Source organism: Stegastes partitus, unplaced genomic scaffold (assembly GCF_000690725.1).
Source record: "Stegastes partitus isolate 25-593 unplaced genomic scaffold, Stegastes_partitus-1.0.2 Scaffold621, whole genome shotgun sequence".
NCBI classification, from domain to species: Eukaryota; Metazoa; Chordata; class Actinopteri; family Pomacentridae; genus Stegastes; species Stegastes partitus.
Window position 1 is genome coordinate 115596 of NW_007578352.1, and position 23165 is coordinate 138760.

Sequence of the window (23165 nt, forward strand, 5' to 3'; positions counted from 1 at the left end):
AAAAACTTATTCAGTTGCAGAAATAATCTCTTTTAGTCTTTGTAACACTGAGCAACTTACAATTAGTATTGTTGTTTATATTTAATATATTTGCTTCTGATTTGTGCATTAATGGCGATAGTCAACATTTATTATTCTATTTACGCTATAGAAAAATTAAAGATAGTTCTGATCTTGTTAGAGTTAATTTTGTTTAACACATTACAGAACATCAGATGGCTCTAAATGCTGTATCACTGACTTTAAATATAAGTATATTGTTTAGAAACAAGTCTTAACGCATTTCTTGTTTGAGTTATTAATAGTAATTGCACCTATTTATTTATTTGTTTTGAGTTTAAAAACTATTTTCAATGAGATGCGAAGCGGGTTTAACCCCTCCTCCCCATCTCAGTCATTTTCACACAGTTCCTTAGACGGCTGCCAAATATGATGTCAATTTTATTTATAAAGTCTAATATCACGAATCCCAAATTTGCCTCACAGGGCTTCACAGTCAGAATATACAGCATATGACACCCTCTATTTTTAGATTTTTAATTCAGATGGGGAAAAACTCATCAAAAACAGAGGGGAGAAGGATGAATTATAAGCTTTCATACAGAAACTACTAACACTGTGAGAATGCAGGACACTGGACAGTGTTGTTTTAGTATTCTTTTAGGAATTTGTCGAATTTGTTAGTCTTCCAAATGTTCATCAATCCAAAGAATTATATAAAATACTCCCTAGGACATAATAAAACTGTTCTGAGGGCAGCACGTTTGCTCTTCAAACACTAGAGGACAGTATTGTTCTACTAAGAGGAGCCCAAAAGGCAACTAATCTGCTGGTCCTCAAGAAAAACTCAGGTTTGCATTTAAGAAAAAAAACAAAACTCAACTTAATGGCCAAAATCAGAACACAGTAGAAAAACAAGTGCTAATGAAGCAATAGGGACGAGGCTTTTTTAAAGAAATGATGCAGAGTTTTGTCGAATTTAAAAACTTCGGAGAACCAATTTTACCTCCGTTGTGTTTAATTAATTGAGTTTCTTAAGCAGAAAATTGGATTCTTATACCAGTAATTAACAGTTTGTGCTTCAGCAAACCCACAGTCCGACTATATTTACACAGTGCCGTTCCACTTCTAATTCAATTCTGCTCCTAGTTTCTGCTCTGACATGCGGGAAGCTTTGCAGGTAGAGTTCAGGTGAAGACAAATAGTTAATTTATGTGATCTGTTTAATCCCAAATCTGCAAATGCTGTTTTAAAAGTGTAGTGGTCACACAAATACAACCCACAGAGTGCAAAAATCTGCTGAAGCCACGACTTTAAGTCTTATCCACGCATGAAAGTGCATTCATTTTAAATGTCACACCCAAAGGTCAGAAAAACCTTGCAGTAAACCAGTTTTCCAATCTCATTTGGCCCCTTTTATTTATACCGACACACAAAAATATATTCAATTGCACTTCTCTAATTCTTTTTATTTCACAGAATGGCATGTAAATATGCTTAAGAAGAAGGACATCACGGTCAAAACATTCTTTGTTACTCAGAGACACAAAGAGAGGTGCAGCGAGATGGCGGAGGAGTCTGTTCTTCTCATGACAATGGTGACATCACAGTTCAAACTGGAGCGAGCTGCTGGGGAAAAAAAACAACAGAAAACGGTTGACGGGGTTGAGGTAACTGGGATGGGATCGGTCGTGTAAGGAGGGGGGGCAACAGGGGCACGTTACAGTTTGTTTTGCCTCCAAACCCGAGTCACGGGGTTGTTGTTGTTGAACCTGCCGCTGCGGCTGCTCCTCATGCCCAGGTACTGCCTCAGCAGCTGGTTCACCCGTTTCTGACTGTTCCATTTGCGTGCAGATTTCCGGACGCCTATGAAGCCTCCGTAGCGCTTTTGTAGGGGCCTCACGGGCGAGCCAATCAGCTTCCTGTATCCGTGGCGCCCCCTCTGGAAGCCGCCAAAGCGTTTGGATAAGGTGATGCCCTCCGAGCTGTCGTCCTCGTCCCCTCCCAGCTCCACGTTCCTCTCCTCCCTCGGCTGCCTCTCTCCGTCCGGACCCTCCCCCTCCTCGGAGGACTCCAGCAGCGATGAGTCATACTGGACGCTGCGCTGCTCGAAGGGCGTCTGGTCCTCGTCCTGGAAACGTTCTGCGGCTGCAGACTGCAGCAGTTCACTGTCAGAGTTCAGGTCCAGAGAGGTCAGCTCCAGCTCCTCTCCCGTCCTCTTGAACAGAGCGCCGTCCTCCGGAAGTGCAGGATGGTGCGACAGCTTCACGGCACGTTTGCACACCTCCCATGTGAGCGAGGAGGAGACGTGACCCTCACACTCCAGCAAACATACCTGCAGAGGGACGAGAAACAGCGACGTTTAAGATCAGTCACCACAGAAAACAGTGATCGTGTCTTTATTTTTTTTAAACTAATTTCTAGGGCTGAGTTTCCTTAGCAGGTATTCTTGCTGCTTCACCTTTTCCCAACAGCTTCACCTTTAACAATTTGGCTTCACGGGATGCAGCTTCAAGTATATTCTTGTCACGGAGCCACCGGTGTAATTACATTGTTCTCTTGGAGCTGAATGCCTAAAATTCATTTAAAGACTTGCAAAAAGAACATTCACAGTAAAATTAGTTTTAAAGTTTTCAGCAACGACAACCAGGTCGACAAACTGAGTGAGAGCTGACCTGAGTCAAACAGCTACCTGCTCTCAGATCACTTTAAAAATGTTAGTTCTTATAATTAGTATCATCATCATTATTATCATCATAATTTTGCTCCTTATAGTTGGTTGTGTCTTAGTCATTTTCAGGGCTGAGCTTTCTGAGCAGTTTTTCCTGCTGGTCCAAACTCAAAATGATAAAAGAAATTTCTCAGAGGTTCTTTACTAATGCATGAGGTGCACTGAGACATTTTCATATTAGGAGACGTTTCTTCAGCACAAGACTTCTCATGGGTCAGAAAACAATTAAACACGTCTAAAACGGACACAATTCTGTCAAGGATGAAATGCACATTTAAACCCAGTATTCCCCCACATCGTATGGTTAACTTGAAACTCCCACCAATTAACTAGGTAGGGTAAATATGTTGCTTTACCTAGTTAATTGGGACTGGCATCACGTGGTGCAGATTAAAGTATACTTTTGTCTGTCATGGAGTCATCTGTCTCATTGCATTCTTGGAGCTTGTTGAGGCATCTAATGCAATTTAAAAAACATGTGTCTGAATAAAAATATCTTAAAAATGGAGGCAGCCACAAGATTTTGCTTTCCACAAATATTCTTTTTTTTTCTTTAAAGTTGCATTTAAAGTTGGTCAATTCAAATTAACTGTACAAACACAGTGCTGGCACAAAGTACAGATGTACTGTGTGTGTTCTACAACATGTGCGATTCTGAAATTCTGGGTTTTTTTTAATCAAAGGCCACACTGAGTGTTTTTCGCTGTTGTACCACAAGACAAACACTTAATAACAATGGCCATCTTTGTATGGCGTAAATAAAAAAGAATAAAAGCTCCATTATCCATAAATGATCATTTATGATAAATATTAGCAAAGTCACAAACAAACCTGGGAGGAGTAAGTATATTCTAATTCTACATTTTTTCAAAAGTAATCTGGGCTGATTATAGCCTGATTACATAATCCTGATTACAGGTAATCCACTACTACCCAGCTCTTACTGCTCTATAGTGATTGGAGAGTAGTGAGTCCAATATCTCATTATGGCAACACAATAAAAGACAAATAATCCCAAGAGTTCAATCCCCAGCAGCAGCAACACTAAGACGGAAGGCAACGCAGACAGACGTGGTGGCGACGGCAAAGACTCGTATTCAAAGTGAATGAGGCTTGAAATACCTCACCTTCCTACAATAAATCATTTTTCTTTCCTTAGAGAGAACCATAAATCATTACAAGAGCACCGCTAAGAAAGAGTGTAGCAAAGAGGATCGCAGAGCAGAAAGCAGCATTTGACATTTCAGAGAACAGCCTGTCGCATCGAGGTCTTCTAGCTGTTGAAAGTGCGTCTCTAACACACACAACCGACTGTCTAGTCAGAACTGAATGTGCATATACAGGTTGTTCTGGATGGGAGAATATATATCTTCCCTCTGATATCTCACTAGTTGCTTTTTTATATTATAAACCAGAATACTGCTTAGCACAACACAGCAGCCTGGCAGGATATGTGATCAGTTATTTTGACATCTGATTAGATTTTTTACGTCTCTTGTTGGGAATAAAGTGATGTTCCTGCAAAAATGATGACATATTTTGCTAGAAGTTAAGATTAACTGGTTACAAGAAACCTCAAAGTTTTGTTTAATGGCACGTTATGATATAGATGTAAATAAAATCAGCTATAGTCCTTTATGGCGGACAACAATCTATTCTAGATGTCAGCACGAGTGCAACCTCTTTAATTTCATCTAGAACAACTCCTAAATTATTTGGAAAAAGCATCTAATAAAGCTGGGCTTGTGTCGGTCAAACCACACGGCGTAGCCTGAATCATATAGTATTGATCAATAGGCAGCAATAACAACCCATAAAGGTTTCAATCAGCTTTTTTAAATAAACTTGAACTACAACATTAGTTTTGTAATTCAATATTCACCTCACAGGAATTGCAGGCTTTGTAATTTACGAATTGCATTACTTTGAAATCAACTAATTGTTCAGCTTTATCCAGAACCTGGAATACCTATGACCTTATAAAGTGGGTATTGCTAATGTGTTAGCAAAACGTTTTACACATCCAGCCGACACAGACAAACATTTGAGTTCATTTGAGGGAACTGTACGACAGCTTTTATATTATACGTTGCCCTTTTTAAGTTTTCATGTAAAAATGTTGACCAGTGCAGCTTTAATGCCGCCGATGACACCACCTGTAGGCATTTTTCTATCAATGATCTGCCAACCAGCGAAAATAGACGAGGTTACACAAAAAAGGAAGCAATAAAGCACATACCTCATATGTATAAATCCTCCATATGCCATACATTCATATCATGCAATCACACTTCCGTCCTACTTTGCTGTATAACCAGCTGAGCAGAAGTCATTTAACCCGGATCCCCTCTGTGTCATGAGAGTTAATGGGCCATGTTCCTGCTGTGTTCAGCATATATGGAAAGTTATGTGCCACGATGAGATGTCCATCGCTTGACAAATGTGACATCTACTATTGCAAAGTGACTGACAGCACAAAATTGGAAGAAATTACAAACTAGGTTGAAGGACAGCCGGTAAATGACGTCCTTCTCTAATAACTACTTATTTTCGATTGGCTCTTCTACTTCTGATAACTATGTTTTTGCTCCTGAAGTGCTCCTGAAATGATGATATCGTGGTTTGAGATTGAACTTTTGATGCAGAATGAACTTTGTCAGTGCTGAATCACTGACTTCTACAGTTTTAATGACTTTCCTGTCTTATTATCATCACACTTGACAGTCTAGCTTTCCATGCCTCGCCACTTTTGATGGACCACAACTTTTGCAGCACGGAGGGAAGGACTTATGAAGAGCATTTGGAGCACATTGTTAATTCTAATAAAGCCTTTACTTTAGCAGTGACAGCAACATTTTTCATTGTTTTTGTCATATTAGCGAAATATGCTGCTGATATTTCACCTGCTAACTCAAAATAAGATTGAATTTCTCATCTATATCCTTAAATGTGGAAAAGTGCAGCGCATTATTATTTCTTTCGACACAATAAATGAAAATAGGCTACAGCTGCCACAGTGGTGAGATTTATGCATCCGCATCTCTCCTTTCTCTTAAACTCCCGTGCCCTCCGAGTTAAATTTCAGTTTGAGGAACGAAGCAAATCCAATTTACTCGTCAAATCTCACTTCAAATGAGATAAATTGCATTGTTATCAGAAAACCTGCTCACATCAAAGGAATGAGAGAAGAGGGAGTTCCGCTGTGAATCTATCAACGGAAATTAATTATCCATCGTAAATGAAATGAGCACACCAGGGGATTCTCCACGTCAGATCAATGGGGCAATCTAAAGGAGTTTATGAGTGAGAGGGGATGTGTGAGCGAGCATGCACGGCGTCAGGCTTTTATATACTGGCGAGGACGACGGGATAAAACGGTCGTCAGGATTCTCCAAGATGAGTTTGCTTCACGGGCTTTATTTTAGAGGCGGCGGGTCAGGGTTGGCCCTTAAACACAACACGAAGGTTTAAAGAAGTTAATGTTGTGTTATAGGGTAGAAAACACAGCCTGACCAATATACCAGTATCAGCTGATATTGGTCTATCGCAGAAATATCACTATATGGACTGATATGAACACTTTTCTTTACAGAACATAACGAAGAAAAAGAATCTTGGGGCTAATTTAGAAATGGTGTCATCACGTCATGCAGCTCCGTTTTTCTACAACACTTTCGGCACTGTCTGCAGCACATGTAGCAGAGTTTGTATCACAGCTGAGCAGGCACTGGTGCAGAGTCAAGTGATGTCATTGCAAGAACAAATCATCCTGTAAAAGTACATTAAAATACTGGCAGCTGTGATTTCCAGTATTTTTACAGCAGTACAAGTGTAATTCACCCAAACAAATACTTACTCTACAGTAGAATAAGAGGTTTACTGTTGAAACACTACTGTCAATTGCAGAAAGATGCCATAAATAACAATCCCAGATCACAGGAACCTTCGTGTTCTTTGTTTGTTTGCAGAATTGAGACCAACCACCTCTGTTTAAGATTAAAAAATCTAATAAAATACCACTAAAACAATAAAGACAATTTATGTGCCCTATGGATCTAAAACATTCACTCAAAGGCAGTCATGCATGAAAAATTGTTGTCTATTAAATATGTTTCTGAAAAAAAGGAAAAATCTTACCTTAATGTTAAAAAAAGAGTAAATATGGCCTTACTCAGGGCATTAGTGTAAAGTTATCAATACAATTACTAACTGCATAATTCAAGTCGTTAGTCTAAACAGTGCTTTGGTATGCATATACCAGGAAAACCCTTAAAACTATAAAGAATAAGGACAAGTTGTTTTTTTATGGATAGGGAACATTCATTGAGATCAGAGTAGCGACTTCAAATAGAGAAAGCTTATGTAAGTTAATTTATTGTATCGGGAACTGTTTCCATAAAAAGTAATGATACCAATAATTGGCTCCAAAATGTGGTTGACACCTAATGTTTCCACATGTTGCCACGCTGGAAAGTGGAGGGAAAAGCTGTATCTTGTATAGAAATAGCAAGACATGATAATAATTTAAATATGGAGCCAATAGCAGTTATTTGTTTGTACTAGAAGACACTGACAGTGTGGAAGTTCAAACTCTGGCTCCCTCACCAATCACTGTGTGCAGCGACTGTCAAGACACGAAAACGATCAGACACAGACCCTCAATTCTGACATCAGAAAGAGCGTAGAAGGAGGGGAACTCCAACGCTATTCAACCGCCTGACAAGCAGCTCTGATGAAACATGCCGGCCTGGGGGAGCCACCGTTTGAGCTTCTGTTTGGTATTTCTTGTTGCATCGTCAATCAAGCAGCCACAGAGAGGCAAAGCAGGTACAAATAGAGGGAAACGACTACAAAGTAACACACAAATGGACACAGAAATGGATAAACAGCTGCAATACAGACATAAAACGGCCATTATGAGATCCAAAATGACTACAAAAAGATTCATAGATATCTTTTTAAATAAGCATTTCAGGCAAATCAGAGATTGTTAAAAATTGGATCATTTGAGACGGAATGACTCCTTACAGTTGTGTAAATAATAGCCTCATCATCCATAATTTGCACAAATGTAAATAAAAGCTGCCATTTAACTTAGAGAATAGCATCAGGTAATGAATGCACTGAGAAAAAAGCTAGGATGCTGTAAGTCTACGTCCCTGTATGGACGCATGCACGAGTGTGTAGGTGTCTGCAGGAATAAATCAGTGGATCCTGACATTATAACAAACACCGGCAGCCTCACACACACACACACTCTTTCAGTCTGTGGTGGGAAACAATGGAATTGCTCAGTGGATTCCATCTGTGGCTCAATGGGAAGGCGGCTCACACAATGAGGAGCTGATAAAATGTGTCAGTCACCGATATAAGCCGGGGCTCATGATACCGAGCAGCAGTCAATTACATAGTTCCATTACAACTTCCAAAAAGGTCCCAGCTGTCTTTCTCTGCATCATTATCAGCTAAATTAGCCATCCTACAGCTATTCACGGACGCCCACGGACTATTTTTACCTGCTGACGTGGCTCGGACTGCTTGGAAATGAGATTGTGCTGAAGTTTTGCTTTGAGTCCGGAGAGCGAGCGGCCTCCTGGTGCAGAGGCTGCCGTTTCATGTCGGTCACGAAGCGTTGCACAAGAACAGCAGATGCTCATACTTACAAATAACACCAGTGTTGTCTGACTGAAACCACGTATCCCCAACATTTTGACTCTTCAAAGCAGCCCTGCGTCTACTTTATCTACTGTTTTGCTTTTGCTCGACTCCCTGCAGCAGTTAGGGGGTCACCCTGATAACACTGTGCTCTGAAGTTACAAGACGGATCAAACTGTTATCATTAATAATTTCTCAAGTCAAGTTACTCTGGAAAACCTAACCAACAAGCTGTCATTGGGTATGGTTACAGCCCAAAAACCTGTTTGCATCTGTTGGTCTGTCCACCACTTTGGTCCACTCTTAAAAGTGGACCAAGTGCCACCTCAAGACTAAAATCTTAGTTTTTAGTGAAATGTCCCGACATCTACTGGATTGATTGGCACGCAGTTTAGTTCAGATGTTCCTTTTGCACTCATAACATGCAATTAAACAAAACTTTAAGGTTTCTTGTAACCAGTTAAACGAACAACTTCTAAAGACGTAGCAAAAAATGTCATAATTTTTGCAGGAACATCCCTTTGTTCCCCACAAAAGACGTAAAAAAAATCTAATCAGATGTAAAAAAAAAAAAAAAAAAAAAACCTCATCTGTTAAATCTTATCTAAACCCGTTAAAGCTACGGTGCACCAGCGCTGAATGTAGCCACACACTCCAGATTTAAAAGTCTGGTACACCTGATGCCGATAGAGCTAAAGTTCACCATTACGTCTAATCTGATGTTTAATTGTTTTTAAATAACACATCTTGTTGTATATTTCACCAAATGAAACAATGGCAAAAAAGTGCCACTTTGTGCGTAACCTTAATAGCAGAATTACATATATGGGACTGGAAAACTGGTGAAATTACATCATCAGTTTGCATCGTGTCGTGCCAATCATCAGCCGAGTGCAGAGTTCATGAGGTTGTCTATCTTGCTTGTAGGATATTGTCGTACCATTGTGTCTAAACCGGCTTCTAAGACAACTAATGGTGGAGTTGTGGTTGCCCTGCACTAACTGACCTACCAGCATCCAGCTTGTCTTTCTCTTGTCATCTGTGTTTCTCGTGTCATTTGAATGAAGCAGCATTTTAAGGTGGTCACTGGTCAAAGTGTGTGTATTGGTCACATTAGCTGATTACTGTCCTTTAAAGCGAGTATTCAGTGGTTGAGAACTTGTCAGCTGTTAAGCAGCAAAAAAAATGTTTGTGCACAGTTTGTTAAATTGAACCCTTTTCTAACCATAACAGAATTGAGATTTTTAACTAAACAACATTAAAGTAAAGTACATTTTGAATGCTGCCACTCGGGGGCACCAAAGTTTACACAGTGTGGCGTCAGATACAGAAAAAAACTTTGCATGACTCTAGTGAAAATGTTTGCCTCTTCTCTTCATTTTATATTCTTACCTTATTTGGTCTCTCCCTAGAAAACTGTTTATACAGTTAGAAGCACACAGGAAAAGTTAATTGGTATTCACAATGAGCTCCTAGACCACCGTGATGGGCCAAAATATAATTAAAGTAATTATACACTAGCAAACAGAATGCAGGCACAATTTTCAAACTACACAAATTACCTTTATCAAGACTGACAAGAACTAACAAACCTCTATTAGGGCGCTGAAGGTGTGTCGCAGCTGGATCCACACAGACAAACACAACACAGTGTTGACGAGGCACATAGCGGACGTCCTTATCGACAGTGACTCATGTAGACTAACAATGACACGCACACGTACTCACCATGGTGTTGAAGGCTTGTTGCAGGTGCTGCTGCTGCAGGAGCAGACCGCAGGCCACACATTCCCCCTGACAGTCACTGCGTCCAGGGCTGAAGAGACACGCCAGCAGCACCACCAGGCACCACAGAGGGATCTTCATCGCTCAGCACACCCAGACGCTCAGGGATGAACAGGAGCCCAGCAGGTAGAAGAGTTTAGAATGAGGAGTCAACAGCTGGAGAATCTGGGAGGTAAAACCTGTGGGATGTGGGTCCAGCCTACAGGGGAAGACGGGGGGAGAGGAGACACAGTGATGGCAACATTGCATCAATTCCAATTCATATGGACAATTAGCTGGATTTGGGCAGTCAGTGTTGGTGGTGGGAGAGCGTTCAGCCAACACCAGGGGATGGACGGTGTAGGTGGGATGGAAAAAGACACACAGAGAGAGAGAGCACAACCTGAGGCAATAAATGAGAAAATGGGTATTTTCCAGTGGGCAGGAATCATCCTCTGCAGGCTGGAGGGCTGGATTGAAATCATAGAGCGGAGGTTGGAGATTTGTAAGAGCTGATATATGGCTGTAGAGATTAGCTTTAAACCACAGCGAGGGTCGTATCCTGTGGCAGCAAGAATCCACACGCCACAATTTTACCCAGTCTGATAAGAGATGTAAGGAGGGAGGAGGCCAGAAATGCAGGGCATTAGTGTCAAAGCTGGAATAAAACATGCCAGTTTCAATTAGATAATAGACTAGCGGTGGCGATGTGTGTCTGTAAGCTGAAGGACTGGAAGGACGAATAAACTCCAGAGGATCCTGGCGACTCAGGCTCTATCCACAAACGCGTGAACCAGGTGCACAGTGTTTGTTACTTGACCTGCACTCCCTGACCCCCATCTATCCTGTCACTCAGCGCCATATCGCGCAATAAAGCAGAGATAACACAGAAAAAAAAGAGGCTCTCAGAATGTCGGAGATTGCTTTTTTGCTCAGAGCTCGTGGCCTGAACAGAAACATTTGATATCTGCAGGTTTATGAACCAACATGCTGGGCTTAAGTCTGTTGTGTTGTGTGAACTGAATTAGGAGAGTTTGGAAAATAGTTTCTTTATATAATAGTTCTTTATCCTTAACCTTTTGAGATACTTAAAACAGTTTTTTTGTCCACTTAGAAGTAGTGGAAACAAGCTCTAAACACTGATATAGCTATAATTTACACATCTTTCAGACACAGAGAAACATGTTTTTGTCTACCTGCCCTCTCTTTTATAGGTATTACCAACTCCTGAGGAAAATATCAGGTTCTTTAGCTACTAAATTTTTCACTATGTTCAGCTCTTTGCTACATTTGTTTGTCTGCTACTAGTCGGCAAGTAGTTATCCGTGTTGAAAACTGAAAACGTGCTGAAAGCCAGAAATGACATTCATAAAAGCAGCGACAATGAACAAAAAAATGTAAACTAAAGGTGGCAAAACTCAAACAATCTTGTCAAAGGCAGGATATTTTGACATAACCTAAACATTACCAGTGTTTCCATTCAACTGTCAAGCGAATATGAAGCAAATGTTTTTGAAAAGTCTCATAAAAAGAAACTACAAATTAGGCTTTTTTGGAGAGAGACTAAACCAGACTGTCATGTGTGATCAGAAGGTGGAGGTATAGGCTACGTTACATATGGTTGTAGTAAACAGAGTAGAGGAAGCCAGAAACACAACCAGTTCTTTGATAACCACTAAATGACAGGAGAAAAAAATTTGGCCAATCTACAAGAAAAAAAATGACGAGAAATCTTCAGGAGTTGTTAGCAATTGTTGTAATCGAGTCTCGTGTCAGCTGGTATCGTTAATGTTTCAAGCTGTCCTGAGACAAAGATGAGTAAATTGTTCACTACGTCAAAACCAATCTGAAGACGGTGTTTCCATCTCCCATTAGGAGCATCAAAAAACACCTCATGCAAAACGTTTTTGCAAAGTTTGAGAAGTTCCTATGAATTCATGTGAACTCTTTCCAATGCAACACTTCAAAATGTTACGTGATGGAAGCACTGCTATTGTTATAGAACACAAACATCCCCACGGCAAAAGCGCTCCCTAACACCAGTGGCCTCCCCCAGCAGGACGATGCATCCACAACCCTGCAAAAACCACTCGGGAACAGTTCGAGGAACACGACAAAGAGCCCAAGACTTTGGTCCGGTCTCCAAACCCCTCAGATCCAAATCTGGTTGAGCATTCCCTGGAAGGCCTCCACAATATTAAGAAGATGGTTTTAATTAAATTCTGTTCACATCACCAGAATGTCTTACAGGTTAAGGGGGGTTCTATGGTATCGATTGGTCCTGTAGATGCCACCCTGCTAAACTAGGTGGGAATTTAAAAAGCTCCATTTCTACAATATCTACAAATAAAAAAAGCAGAAGAATGAGTGAAGATAAAAGAAAGCCAGATAAAACATTAAGGTAAGAAGTGTATAAAAGGAGTCCATGTTTAAAAGCACAGTGATAAGAAAAGGCTGCATGCAGCGTAATGCATCAGGGATGTTAGTGTCTCGCTGACGGGTTGCGACAGGCCTGAGACGAGTGGCAGCAGTGACACACATACTGACAGCACAGTTATCCCACGGCCAGGACAGCGTATTGACGCAACTGAATGAAAATCTTTGACAGTGAAGAGCGCGGGGGCGTTGTGCCGAGGCAAAAATAAAGAAACAAACGGGTGAAAACCGGCACACCGTGACCATTTGTCACATTAGCGCTCGTCGTCAGCGGCACATGAAGCGGGTCATGTGCGACTGCGGCCCATTTACAAACTTATAAATGGCTCAATGGGAAATCATTAAGGGACCTGTTTGTTTTGTGCGGCGATCATTTGCTAGCCTGCTGACTAAGCCCATTTCATATTGTGGTTGTTCTCCCTTAAGTGGCCCTTCATAAGGAAGTTGAACAAATGAGCACACCAGTAAGTGGCGGCCCTGGATGTGCTTCACTATGACAAAGATGCTGCTTTCACACATTGATAATATTCCACCAGAGTGTACCAACATGAACTGGCATTTGAAGCCGTGGTCGGACGTTTTTGAAAACGCCATTATTGATGAAAAAAGTCGCGCAATGTTCATGTTTTAGTCGTTGGACCGCGGACGTGCTTTTGTTTCCCTCCACACATTCAGAGGTTCACTTCAAAATAGTGCGATTTAGGCTTTTAGCTAAACAATGCCAGTATCTGAACATCAGAGGTAAACAGTGCATCATTAGTGTCCTGCAGACACCTAATACATCTTCATAAAGCTTCAGAACTTTCATTTCCAGTTTGTCAGTGTTTTCATTATGTTTTTAGGGACGATTTACTTTTTAGAAGATAAACCTTCCGAACCTTTTTATGAAGCTATGGGTTGACTCATTTCATTTCAGGCTGATTTGAAAAGGCCCTGAAAATGCATTTTCTCTGGAAGCTTTGTACTTGGAGAAATGGCCACATTTTCTGCCAAAATAGATTTAAAAAATATATATTTGTGGGTATTTCTATGTGGATACCAAAACGTAAATTGTTGATGTTAATGTTGTACAGAAATACTCAGCTTTCAGGGCTTTAAGCAAATTTTCAGAACGAGTTAAAACTCGCTACCCTGCTGATTTGTTTTGTTTTGTCGCATCTGGCTGTGCGTGAAGCGGCTGCAGAATGATTTTGATCTTTTTAAAGGCTCCAAAGGGGGAATGAGTTACCAAGACGCTGCCTGCTGCCACTTTGAAAAGAAGCCATTATTGTTATTGGGAAACAATTGACATGGATATTAAGATCTAACAGGTTTCACCGTCATCAATCTGCAGCCTGGAGATGTTTATGGCGGGTATAATCGTGAGCAGCCTGTGATGATTTGTATCGGCCACAACACATCTGTCGGTACACCTGTTGTTGGCACGCTTTACTCTTAACTGCTCAGTAATTTGTGCCATTAACACAGAGTGGCCTGCTTTGACTTGGTGCACTGAACAGGTTTAGAGTGGAGTGAACAGGCATTGGATATAAGTGTGGGGTTTTCTAGTATTCCCACATTACTATAATCAATCAGGTGTCAACTATCAAGTCAATCTGCAACTATTTTGCTAATAGATTAGAGTATTCCCTCCCAAAAAAGTACAAATCCTCTGATTCTTAAATGTGTTCTGGTTTCTTTCCTTCTCTGTGACACTAAACTGAGTATCTTGTGGACAAAATAAGACATTTTACGATGTCATCTTGGGCTTTAGGAACCACTGATTGACAATTTTTTTTTTGCATTTTGAGACAATTTATAAACCAAACAACTAATCGATTAATCAACAGATGAACCAACAATGGAAATATTCAATAGTTTCAGCCCTGATTCCTACTGAATTGCTACTTTCAGACTGTATTCCTGAGCTACCATCCTGGCATGATGACGTACATATGACAGGCATCAGTTTCTGTCAGCAGCAGGTCATATCTCAGCCTGTGCAGATTCAGTTCAGCCAAGTGGAAACGCACACTGGAAGTTTATCTGTGTGAGGAGAAACTGCATTCCTTTATGCAGAGAATAAATTAACATGTTAGAAACCAAATAAAACCTCTGCCTATACAGTGATGTGATTTACTATAAATGACCATGTTTTTGCTTTATGGTCACCAATTGCTTGGTAAAATGTCACCATAAAACTGTCCGTTCAAATGATGAAGGGACCACAGCATGCGATGCAAGTAATGTAGATTTAATACATAATTATCTTTCATAATTAAGTGAACTCTGCTCACTCAAGAGCAGTGAGAAAATCGTTTTAGCTGATGATAAATGTTCAAGTCAAACGGTGATTAGAGTTTGGGTCTTGGAAACTACAAATGAAGAGCACTTGGTCATCACGGGAAGAGGTTTTTATCTTTGAGTTGGGACACTGTGTTACTGGGTTACTTAACATGCAGGCAGCATCTGATATTTGAATGTTTGCTTGCTCTGTTCTTAGTTTTATCAGCAGCATCAGCGTCAGTCTGTTGGTGAACTGAAGTGAATGATCTATTATGCAACTATCTGATGGATTGGTATGTAATTCATGGTCCCAAGAGGATTCATTTCTCTGACTTTGCTCTAGCGTAACAGGTTCACACACGTGAGATTTACAGAAATACTGTTCATTTAGCTGCTGGATGGGCTGCCTTGACATTTACAGAAAATAATGTCCCTCATTTTGCCCAAATACCTACAAAACTAATCCCCATCAGCCTCAGTTGTAATGTGTCTTTACAGCTCCTGCATGGTAAAAACTAAGACGGTGAAAATAGGAGCATGCTGACTTTGGCATTACGTGCAGAAAACTTGGTTAGCTAGTTGGCAGGATTATGGTCCTTTAAAAGAAGTTTGTTAGACATGTAATCAAACCACATTGAAAATCAAATGTGTTTATGATCATTCTGAACCATTCTGAAAAGATGAAAATTATTTCAATCCACTACTGCTACACAAATTAATAAGAGCTGGTACAGCTAGATAAGCTGTAGGTGGCGCTAGATGACTTCGTTAAAAGAGCATCAACCAAACATAAAATGAAGGAAAACGAACCATGACAGTACGAATGTGACAGAAAGCTTAATGATGGAGAGTTTTGATCAATCAAAATTTGCTCTTGGAGGAATTATATTAACAGCAGAAACTTGAGTGACAATTAATTTCATTTGTTCGCTAAACCTGTTTCCATTACACATTTAACTGTTATCTGATACAACGATTTCTCCACCTTTCTTGATCATAAAAAACTTTTGTAAAGTTATTTTGATTTAATTTTTTGAAAGCTTCTGTGTTTTTTCCTTCCCAGTGTTTTTATGCGCAAGTTGAAAATGTGCAGAAAAAACACCTGGATAGAAATACAGCTGCAGACAGGTGATGGAGAAAACTGTCACTTTGAAATGAGGATGGATGTAAACATTTTCTAACAATCTCTCCACAGAGACATCAACAGTGTTGCACTGGATTTAAAACATGAAAAGTGCAACAAACAGTTGAGTAACATGTGAAAAAGGAGAATCAGAAAGACGAGTTAAAATACTACGCTCTGCTCTCATGACTGAGAGAAGAGCAGTCATGTCATGGAAGTAAATGTTCAACATAAAAATGTCCAATTCAACTTGGGAGGGATGAGAAGGGACGGAAGGACTTTGTGATGCTATCAGACATGAAGTTCGGACAGAATATACATTCAACTTCAGTCTTGTTAAGATGAAATACATCAGTAACATCTGATATTTGCCAATTTTCTATAATCTGTCTGGAGCTTGCTGCATTATCTTGGTATAAAGAAAAGCTGTACTCAAAATACCATAAACTATTGACAATTTTGGAAACTCTGAATTTAGCAGTTTTGGCTCTTACAGAACCTTAAAGAAAACCTGGACTATAACGTCCTAACACAACTTGGTGTAAGAGGCTTATTTTGTTTTAAATATTATTTCTGAAGCAACAACAGCTGCAGAGAGACAAGAAACTAGGGAGAGAAAGGGGATGACATGCAGCAAAAAGGCCTGCTGGCTGGATTAAAACTCAGATAAAGTGTGATAAAGACAAGAAATCCTGAACTACAATGTTATAGGATTGCTAGTAACTTGGTCTAAAATTGTTATTTGTAATATAAAGTCTTCGTTTAGTGGAAATGTAGGGATGTGATGGGCACAGATATGGGAACAAGTAGTTGTGGACCTCTCAAAAGGACATTCATTCATCCAAAATGTAATTTTCAGTAAATATTAAAAGACGGAGGTAATTATTAATCTGTAAAGGCTGACATTTAGAAAATGTTTTGGTTGTCCGTCTTTTCCTGGAATACATGGATCAGCAAGCAGACCCTTCGTCATGCCCAGGAGCTCCTGGCAACCAGAGGCCACGGGAGTCACAACTTTTCCACATCTCAATAACTTCCATCTCAATATGTGTGACACTGTGAGCCATGAACCTTCACACTCCTCTCTCTGCTCTATTCCCAGTAATGATTCTGCTCTCGGTCTTCATATCGCCACTGGTCCATTTTAGCCACCCTCGCCTATAAATTTGCATACTATTTCGGTTAACTTTATCATTTCATATCATTTGCATAATCTATCTGACAGAGCAGGCAGTTGACTGGGTGCAGGGGACTGATATATGATGTACTGTACAAGGATAAAGTGGTGATCGCTGGGAGGGGACGCCCCGTACAACAGCAGGCTGTTTCCCCCCGGGGGCAGAATAATCCATCCAGGAGCCAGGAGGCACATCGCAGGGAGAGCTGCATTAGAAAATAAATCTCCATCGTATGAAAGTATACACAACCTTGCCCCGCTTAATGAACGGCGGCATGAAAGCTAAAAAGAAAGTGGACAATAACAAAAGGCCTGACGTCCCTCTGCCTTCAGATGAGTCCGTCCATCTTGCAGGAAACGAATGCTTTTACCAGGTTCTTTCTAAAAACAAATATATTATCTTGTGCTTCCATTAGAGTTAACTAAGACCCTGAGAATGTTTTGTGCGTTCAAGAGAAATGTTTTTTTTCCGCTATGAATCAGCAAGGAGGCAATCAGAACACTGATGAAAGAACCACTTCTGTAATGCATTTGGTTTTGTTATCTGGGTACAACTCTTGTACCTATAGAACTAAAAAAAAAAAAAAAGACAAGTGGAAGAGAATCTGGAGTAATGTTCCGCCCGTTTACTGTCCCTTTAGAGATTGAATGAAAGTTATTAGGGGCAGTCGGGAGGCCGGAGGAGGGAGAATTTTTTCTTTTGTTGAAGGAAAGTGAGATACATGTTTCACAAAAGAAGCTTTTAAACTTTTTCTTATCCCTTACTTTCATTATTTTTGCTCTTCCCTTGTAAGATTTATTGTGTAAAGGAAAAAAAGTCATACAGAAGTGAAGCAATCAATCAATTAGTTGTCAATTATTAAATTAATTAACAGCTATTGTAATACCTAAATAATCCATTTGAGGGGAAAAAAGGACAAATCCTTTGATTCAAGCCTCTGAAATGTTTATATGTTCTGGTTTTTGTTTTCTCCTTTATGACAGTAAACTAAAGATTTCAGGATGTTATATTGGACTTTGAGAAACACTGATCAATACTTTTCATCGTTTTCTGAAAATGTATGGATCAAACAACTAACCGATGAATGTGTTTGGTCATGTGCAAAGAACAGAAATTCTGCCCCTGTACAAAAACATGAATAACAAGGAAAGAGATCGCTTTTTAAATTCCTAATTCTATTTCCTTTATAAAAATGGATTGTGCATAAATGTGTGTTTGGTCAAATGCAATGGGGCTTTATTTAAACTAAATTATAGACCAGTTAATTAGCATTTTTTTCCTCAAAAATAGGCCAAGCGGCTATTTATTTTTTGCCATGTTCTTGCATTTGCCATGGATATACTGTTTTGACATATTAGAGCGAAGGAAGAAGATTTAGTTTTTCTTTTTCTAAGGAGAGGGTACAAAGAATGACAAAACTCTCTATGATAAGTTAAATTTAAGACACCAATACTTTTTCTTATCATGGACATGTTTCTTTATTTTATTCTTCCCTTATCAACTTTACTCTAAAAAGGAAAAAGGATATTCTCTCAAGAAGATGGTACCAAGAAATTATAAATAACAAGAAAGGATCTTGCTTTTTAATAACAAATGTAATTTTAGATTCCTCCTACCCATAATATTGTTTGTGCAGTCCTTAAAAAAAGGCCTTTTTGCCTCTTTTTATGAGAGCGGGACATAAGCAGCCTGTACATCGTGTACAAAGTTGCAGAGTGAAGTGAATTAACGAAACTAACGATGGGATGAATTAGCATTAGCAGCATTAATGAAGGGTGGAGAGGGGGCCAAGGTGTCACGAATGTGAGTGGGGGAAAGAAGAAAAGCTTGTCTCTGACAAAGCTCTGACTCACTCTATCTCATCCATTAGTTGTCTGAAAAGCACAAAGGCGTCTGCTAATGCATAGATAACCTGAGGGTCTCTCTCTCGGGTTCCTTCTTGGTCCCTCTTTTGAGCCTACCATCCTATTCCTGTCGCTCTCTTCGACACTTCCTTTCTTCCGGCACTCACCTCCCAGTGTTCTCCATTTCCACATTTGTGAATCGCGGTTGAGACCTTTTATCCGTAGTGACACACTGCATACGTTTCCAGTCTCTCCCATTGGTTTGGAGATCTTAACTCCCCTTCATTAAGGCCAATGTAGAACCCAGGAGCCACCAAAGATGGATGGCATGTCGATGTGGTCACTTTGTAAAGGGGAAGATGATTAAAATTCCTGTTCTACCTATTACATCTCATGGACCATTAATGGCACTCGATTAATATCCTGAGATTCATGAGTGTTTTATCACCTTACGCTCTGTAATCGCTTGTGGAAAATGCGTTGATCTGAGATAATGGGCCACTAAAGCGCAGTTTAGTGTGTGAACGGAGAGCAGAGAAAGACAAAGACAGGCCCCGTATTACTGCTTCCAAATTCATAGTTTCTTCAATCTAATTCAGGTGCATTTCTCAGGATCCCTCGGACCAATCAATAGAGAAAATCCATTCTTTTAAAGGGTTGTTTTGCTCAAATAACAAAAGAGAGTGCATTTACACTTCATCTCCAGTGTTCTCCACACACAGAACATCGCTTTGGTTTTCAGAAAGCTGATTTTATTTTCTAGCCTCCAATTGAGGCAAATTCAACAGCAGCATCTTTGTTCAGAAGCTACATCTGAATTCCTCAAGATTATTCACAAACAAAGGAGCTTTATTTCTTTGATAGAAAGTAGTTCAGGTGGAAAGTGTTTTGTGAATTATCCAGTGTAAAAGAGGCATTCTTCTGAAACAAAATGTTGCTGTTGATTTTGTTTTTTGGAAAAACGTCTTTGCTGTGACAACAACAAATCGTTTTCCATTCACCTCCTTTGTATTGGGCAGGAGTCATTAAAGATGGATATCTGAGAACCTGAGATGGTGAGATGCCACAAGAGATAACAAGGAAAATGTGTTTTTCTTCTTCAATTTGGGTGAACTGAATTGCAGCAGGAAAATGTCTCCTTGAAAGTAAGTGAATTGTCAGCTACTAATTAGCTAAAGCTAACACATTAGGACTGAAATAAAATGCCACCTGAGTCCCTTTTTTTTTATCACAAAAAAGAAACAATAGTAAATCTATTCACCAAGCTGCAAAATGTTCCTCTTCAACGTGTTATAACTGTTTTTTCTAATTATCCACATTTACGATATCCGCTTGAAGCAAAGCCCCTTTAAATGGTTTGAATGGCACTCTCAACACTTAGTTAAAGTTAGGGAATGATTTTGGTCTTTGGTTAAAACAGAAAATGTTCATAGTGACTTTCAGGACACATGTTTCATATCTACATTTAACCAAACACACGAAACCCAATCACGCATGGCACTCTGTTCACAAACCCTGGGGTGTCAAAGTCTTGAGCTTTGCACACCCACCATCGGCCCTGACCACCTCCATACAATTCGCATGTCTTTTTTTCTCACATGAAACAAAGCAATGCCTAACTGGGGAAAAGAATGACAGGTATAATTGTATGAGAGTCATTCCTAAGGGTTTCTCAAAAACCACAACACTTTTGGCTATTTATAACAAAAAAGTAAGCACCCACCCTTTAATCTGAGTTTGAAAAACAACCTGCCAACATGGCTTTTTCTGTTGACTTAAGCAGTACAATGATTTTAGTTGTTCCTGATCCCTCAAATACTCGTATTAACCAGTGACTGTACATAAAAGGTAGACAGAGCGGTTGTAATGTTATGTGACGTGGATCTGACAGCAAACTGTCCTGAAATATCCCCCAATTTGTTGTCTGTGTTTGTTGTCTAGGACTCTAAATAGGACCAATAACTACAAGATGCTCTTTTTTATTTTATTTTTAATTTTTAAAGAAGTCTCGAAACTAGCGCTGAGACCACAAACTCATTGGCAAAATGTTTCCTGAGGTAACAGATCAAGTGAGAAGTACGATTATTTTCTCATAGACTTCTATATAGTCAAGCTTCTTTTTACAACCAGAGGAGTCGCCCCCTGCTGGCCACTAGAGAGAATACATCTATAACTCTGACTTCAGTTTTCAGACCACTCAGTTAGGAACTTTCCAAAACAAATAAGCCTATTTGACTTCAACCCTCGTCTGTTTTCCTGACTGCTGTCCTGTTCCTGTTCTCTGCTATCAGATGCAGGCTGTGATTGGCATCAGCTCATTGCATCTCTTACCAGCAGACTACTGCTGACATAAAGGCACACAAGAAAAATCTCTTCCAGTTTTATCACTGCTACTATTACTAAAACAACAAACTGCTCAGGGCTGTTAATCTTGCATGGGTTGTGGTCAACGTCTGTATCTTAGACCATTTCCGCTTTCAAACCAATCTTTCATAAGCCACTGATTGCCTGCAAACAGCCTTAAACTTATTTAAAATCGCAACTCTAATGAAATACATGATGTTCTGCAAGTTTTTAATTAATTTACTTCATCCATCATTTGGCCTATAAAACCCCAGAATAATCTCCTGGAGCTCAAAGACACATCATCCAACTACTTGAACAGCGCAGAAGCTAAAGAAGTGCAACTTACAGTGATATGAAATGGAGAAAAGTACTACATTTGCATACGCGAGAAGTGAAACCACCAAATATTTACTCAATAAATTACTTTCACGATTAATTATTCATCAAAACTGATGCTCCCTTGAATTATTTTGTCATTCCGCTGCACTGGTCCATCTCCAAACTCATAATCCCCGCCTCCCCACCAAAACTCCCCCCCCTAAAAACCCCACATGAATCACACAATACCCCTGATATCGACACCAAATATGGCCACCGCTGCTCTGTCAAAACACTGATAACAAGTTACTCTTCCAAAAAACCTTCAGTTTGTGGCGGATTTACACACAACCGCGGGATCGTCTGCGGCGTAAATCCAGCCTGTGCAGCCTCAGATAAACAGCGAGCGACTCAGCGGGGGAGTTCAGACGACCGGGAGCAGGGGAAGGTGCGTTGCCCTTCTTCGCAGGACGGATCCTGAAATGACTAATCTGAGAGAATGCGCTTAATCCGATTTAGGTGTTTCTGCCACAGCTGCAGCAGATTTCATGATTGCATCCCATTACCTGGCCTCCGTTCAAGCCTCGTTATTGTCACACAGATGGGTGGAATTGACAGGTTATGAGGAATATAAAGGGAAAGAGGTCAAGAGTAAAGGGCGTCCAAGTCGTGATGACGCTCTATAGCACGCAGAGAGTGTGATAACACGCCATTACATGCAATTCCTTTATCTTTCGAACTCCTTTTTGTCCTAATATCTGCTCCTACGGAAGAATCCAAACTCCTGCTGCTGGAAAACAACACGACTTTATCTTGGTGTGCTTTGATTCTCCAGGGAATCTTATCTCATGTAGACTGCAGAGGACGCAAATTGAGCATGAACAAGATCAACTGCAGCCCATTTGTCTCCTCGTAACACCCTCCTATGCACATTTATCACAAATATTAAGAGGAACTGTGATACTTTTTATGCTCAAATTCGGTTTCTGTCGAGGTGCCATCATATCAGATCAATTGAGCATGTCATTACAACTGTTTCCATCAATTGCACTAGCAGGGCTTCTTTTAATTGGGAACATATTAGCACCTGAGGGCAGACACTCAACTGGGTGACATCTTCCTCTGCAATCATTCCCAGCGTCTGATATGTCCTGCATCATCCAGAGATCATCTCATTTAGCCCCCGCGAAGCTGCTTTAATAGCCCCAAAATAATATGATCCCAGCGCAGTGCAGACACGTCGGCCATCCGTTTGGCTGATAAACTGTCACCCAGCTTGATGCAGGATTAGATGCGTGGGAGACGGCTGCTTGAGTTTGCAGCAAAGTGCTTTTGGACACTTTGTTCCTGTGTCATTCCTCAAAGTTGTGGATGAAGTTGAGGTTTTTTTTTGTTAGCTCCGATGCTTCTATATGACCTGATAAAGAAATGACACGCACTGACGTGGAAGAAAAATAACAATCAAGGCAAATCATGCCAAGCGGAATCGGCTCTTGACTTTCGGA

General features: G+C 40.2%; 1 protein-coding gene across 1 annotated transcript; it reads right to left on the reverse strand.

Moving 5' to 3' along the window:
* Positions 1 to 1459: 1459 nt before the first annotated feature.
* Positions 1460 to 10252, reverse strand: pnocb (prepronociceptin b). Its single transcript, XM_008289556.1, has 2 exons — positions 10115 to 10252; positions 1460 to 2335 (listed from the first exon to the last, which is right to left on the reverse strand). The coding sequence occupies exons 1-2, from the start codon at positions 10250 to 10252 to the stop codon at positions 1721 to 1723; spliced, it is 753 nt and encodes a 250-aa protein (XP_008287778.1). The 3' UTR covers positions 1460 to 1720.
* Between the last annotated feature and the right edge of the window lie 12913 nt (positions 10253 to 23165).

Coding starts and splice junctions, on each gene's coding strand:
- pnocb (XM_008289556.1), bottom strand. CDS start 10,252: ATGAAGATCCCTCTGTGGTGCCTGGTGGTGCTGCTGGCGTGTCTCTTC. Junction 2,336..10,114: donor AACAAGCCTTCAACACCATG/GTGAGTACGTGT, acceptor GTCCCTCTGCAG/GTATGTTTGCTGGAGTGTGA.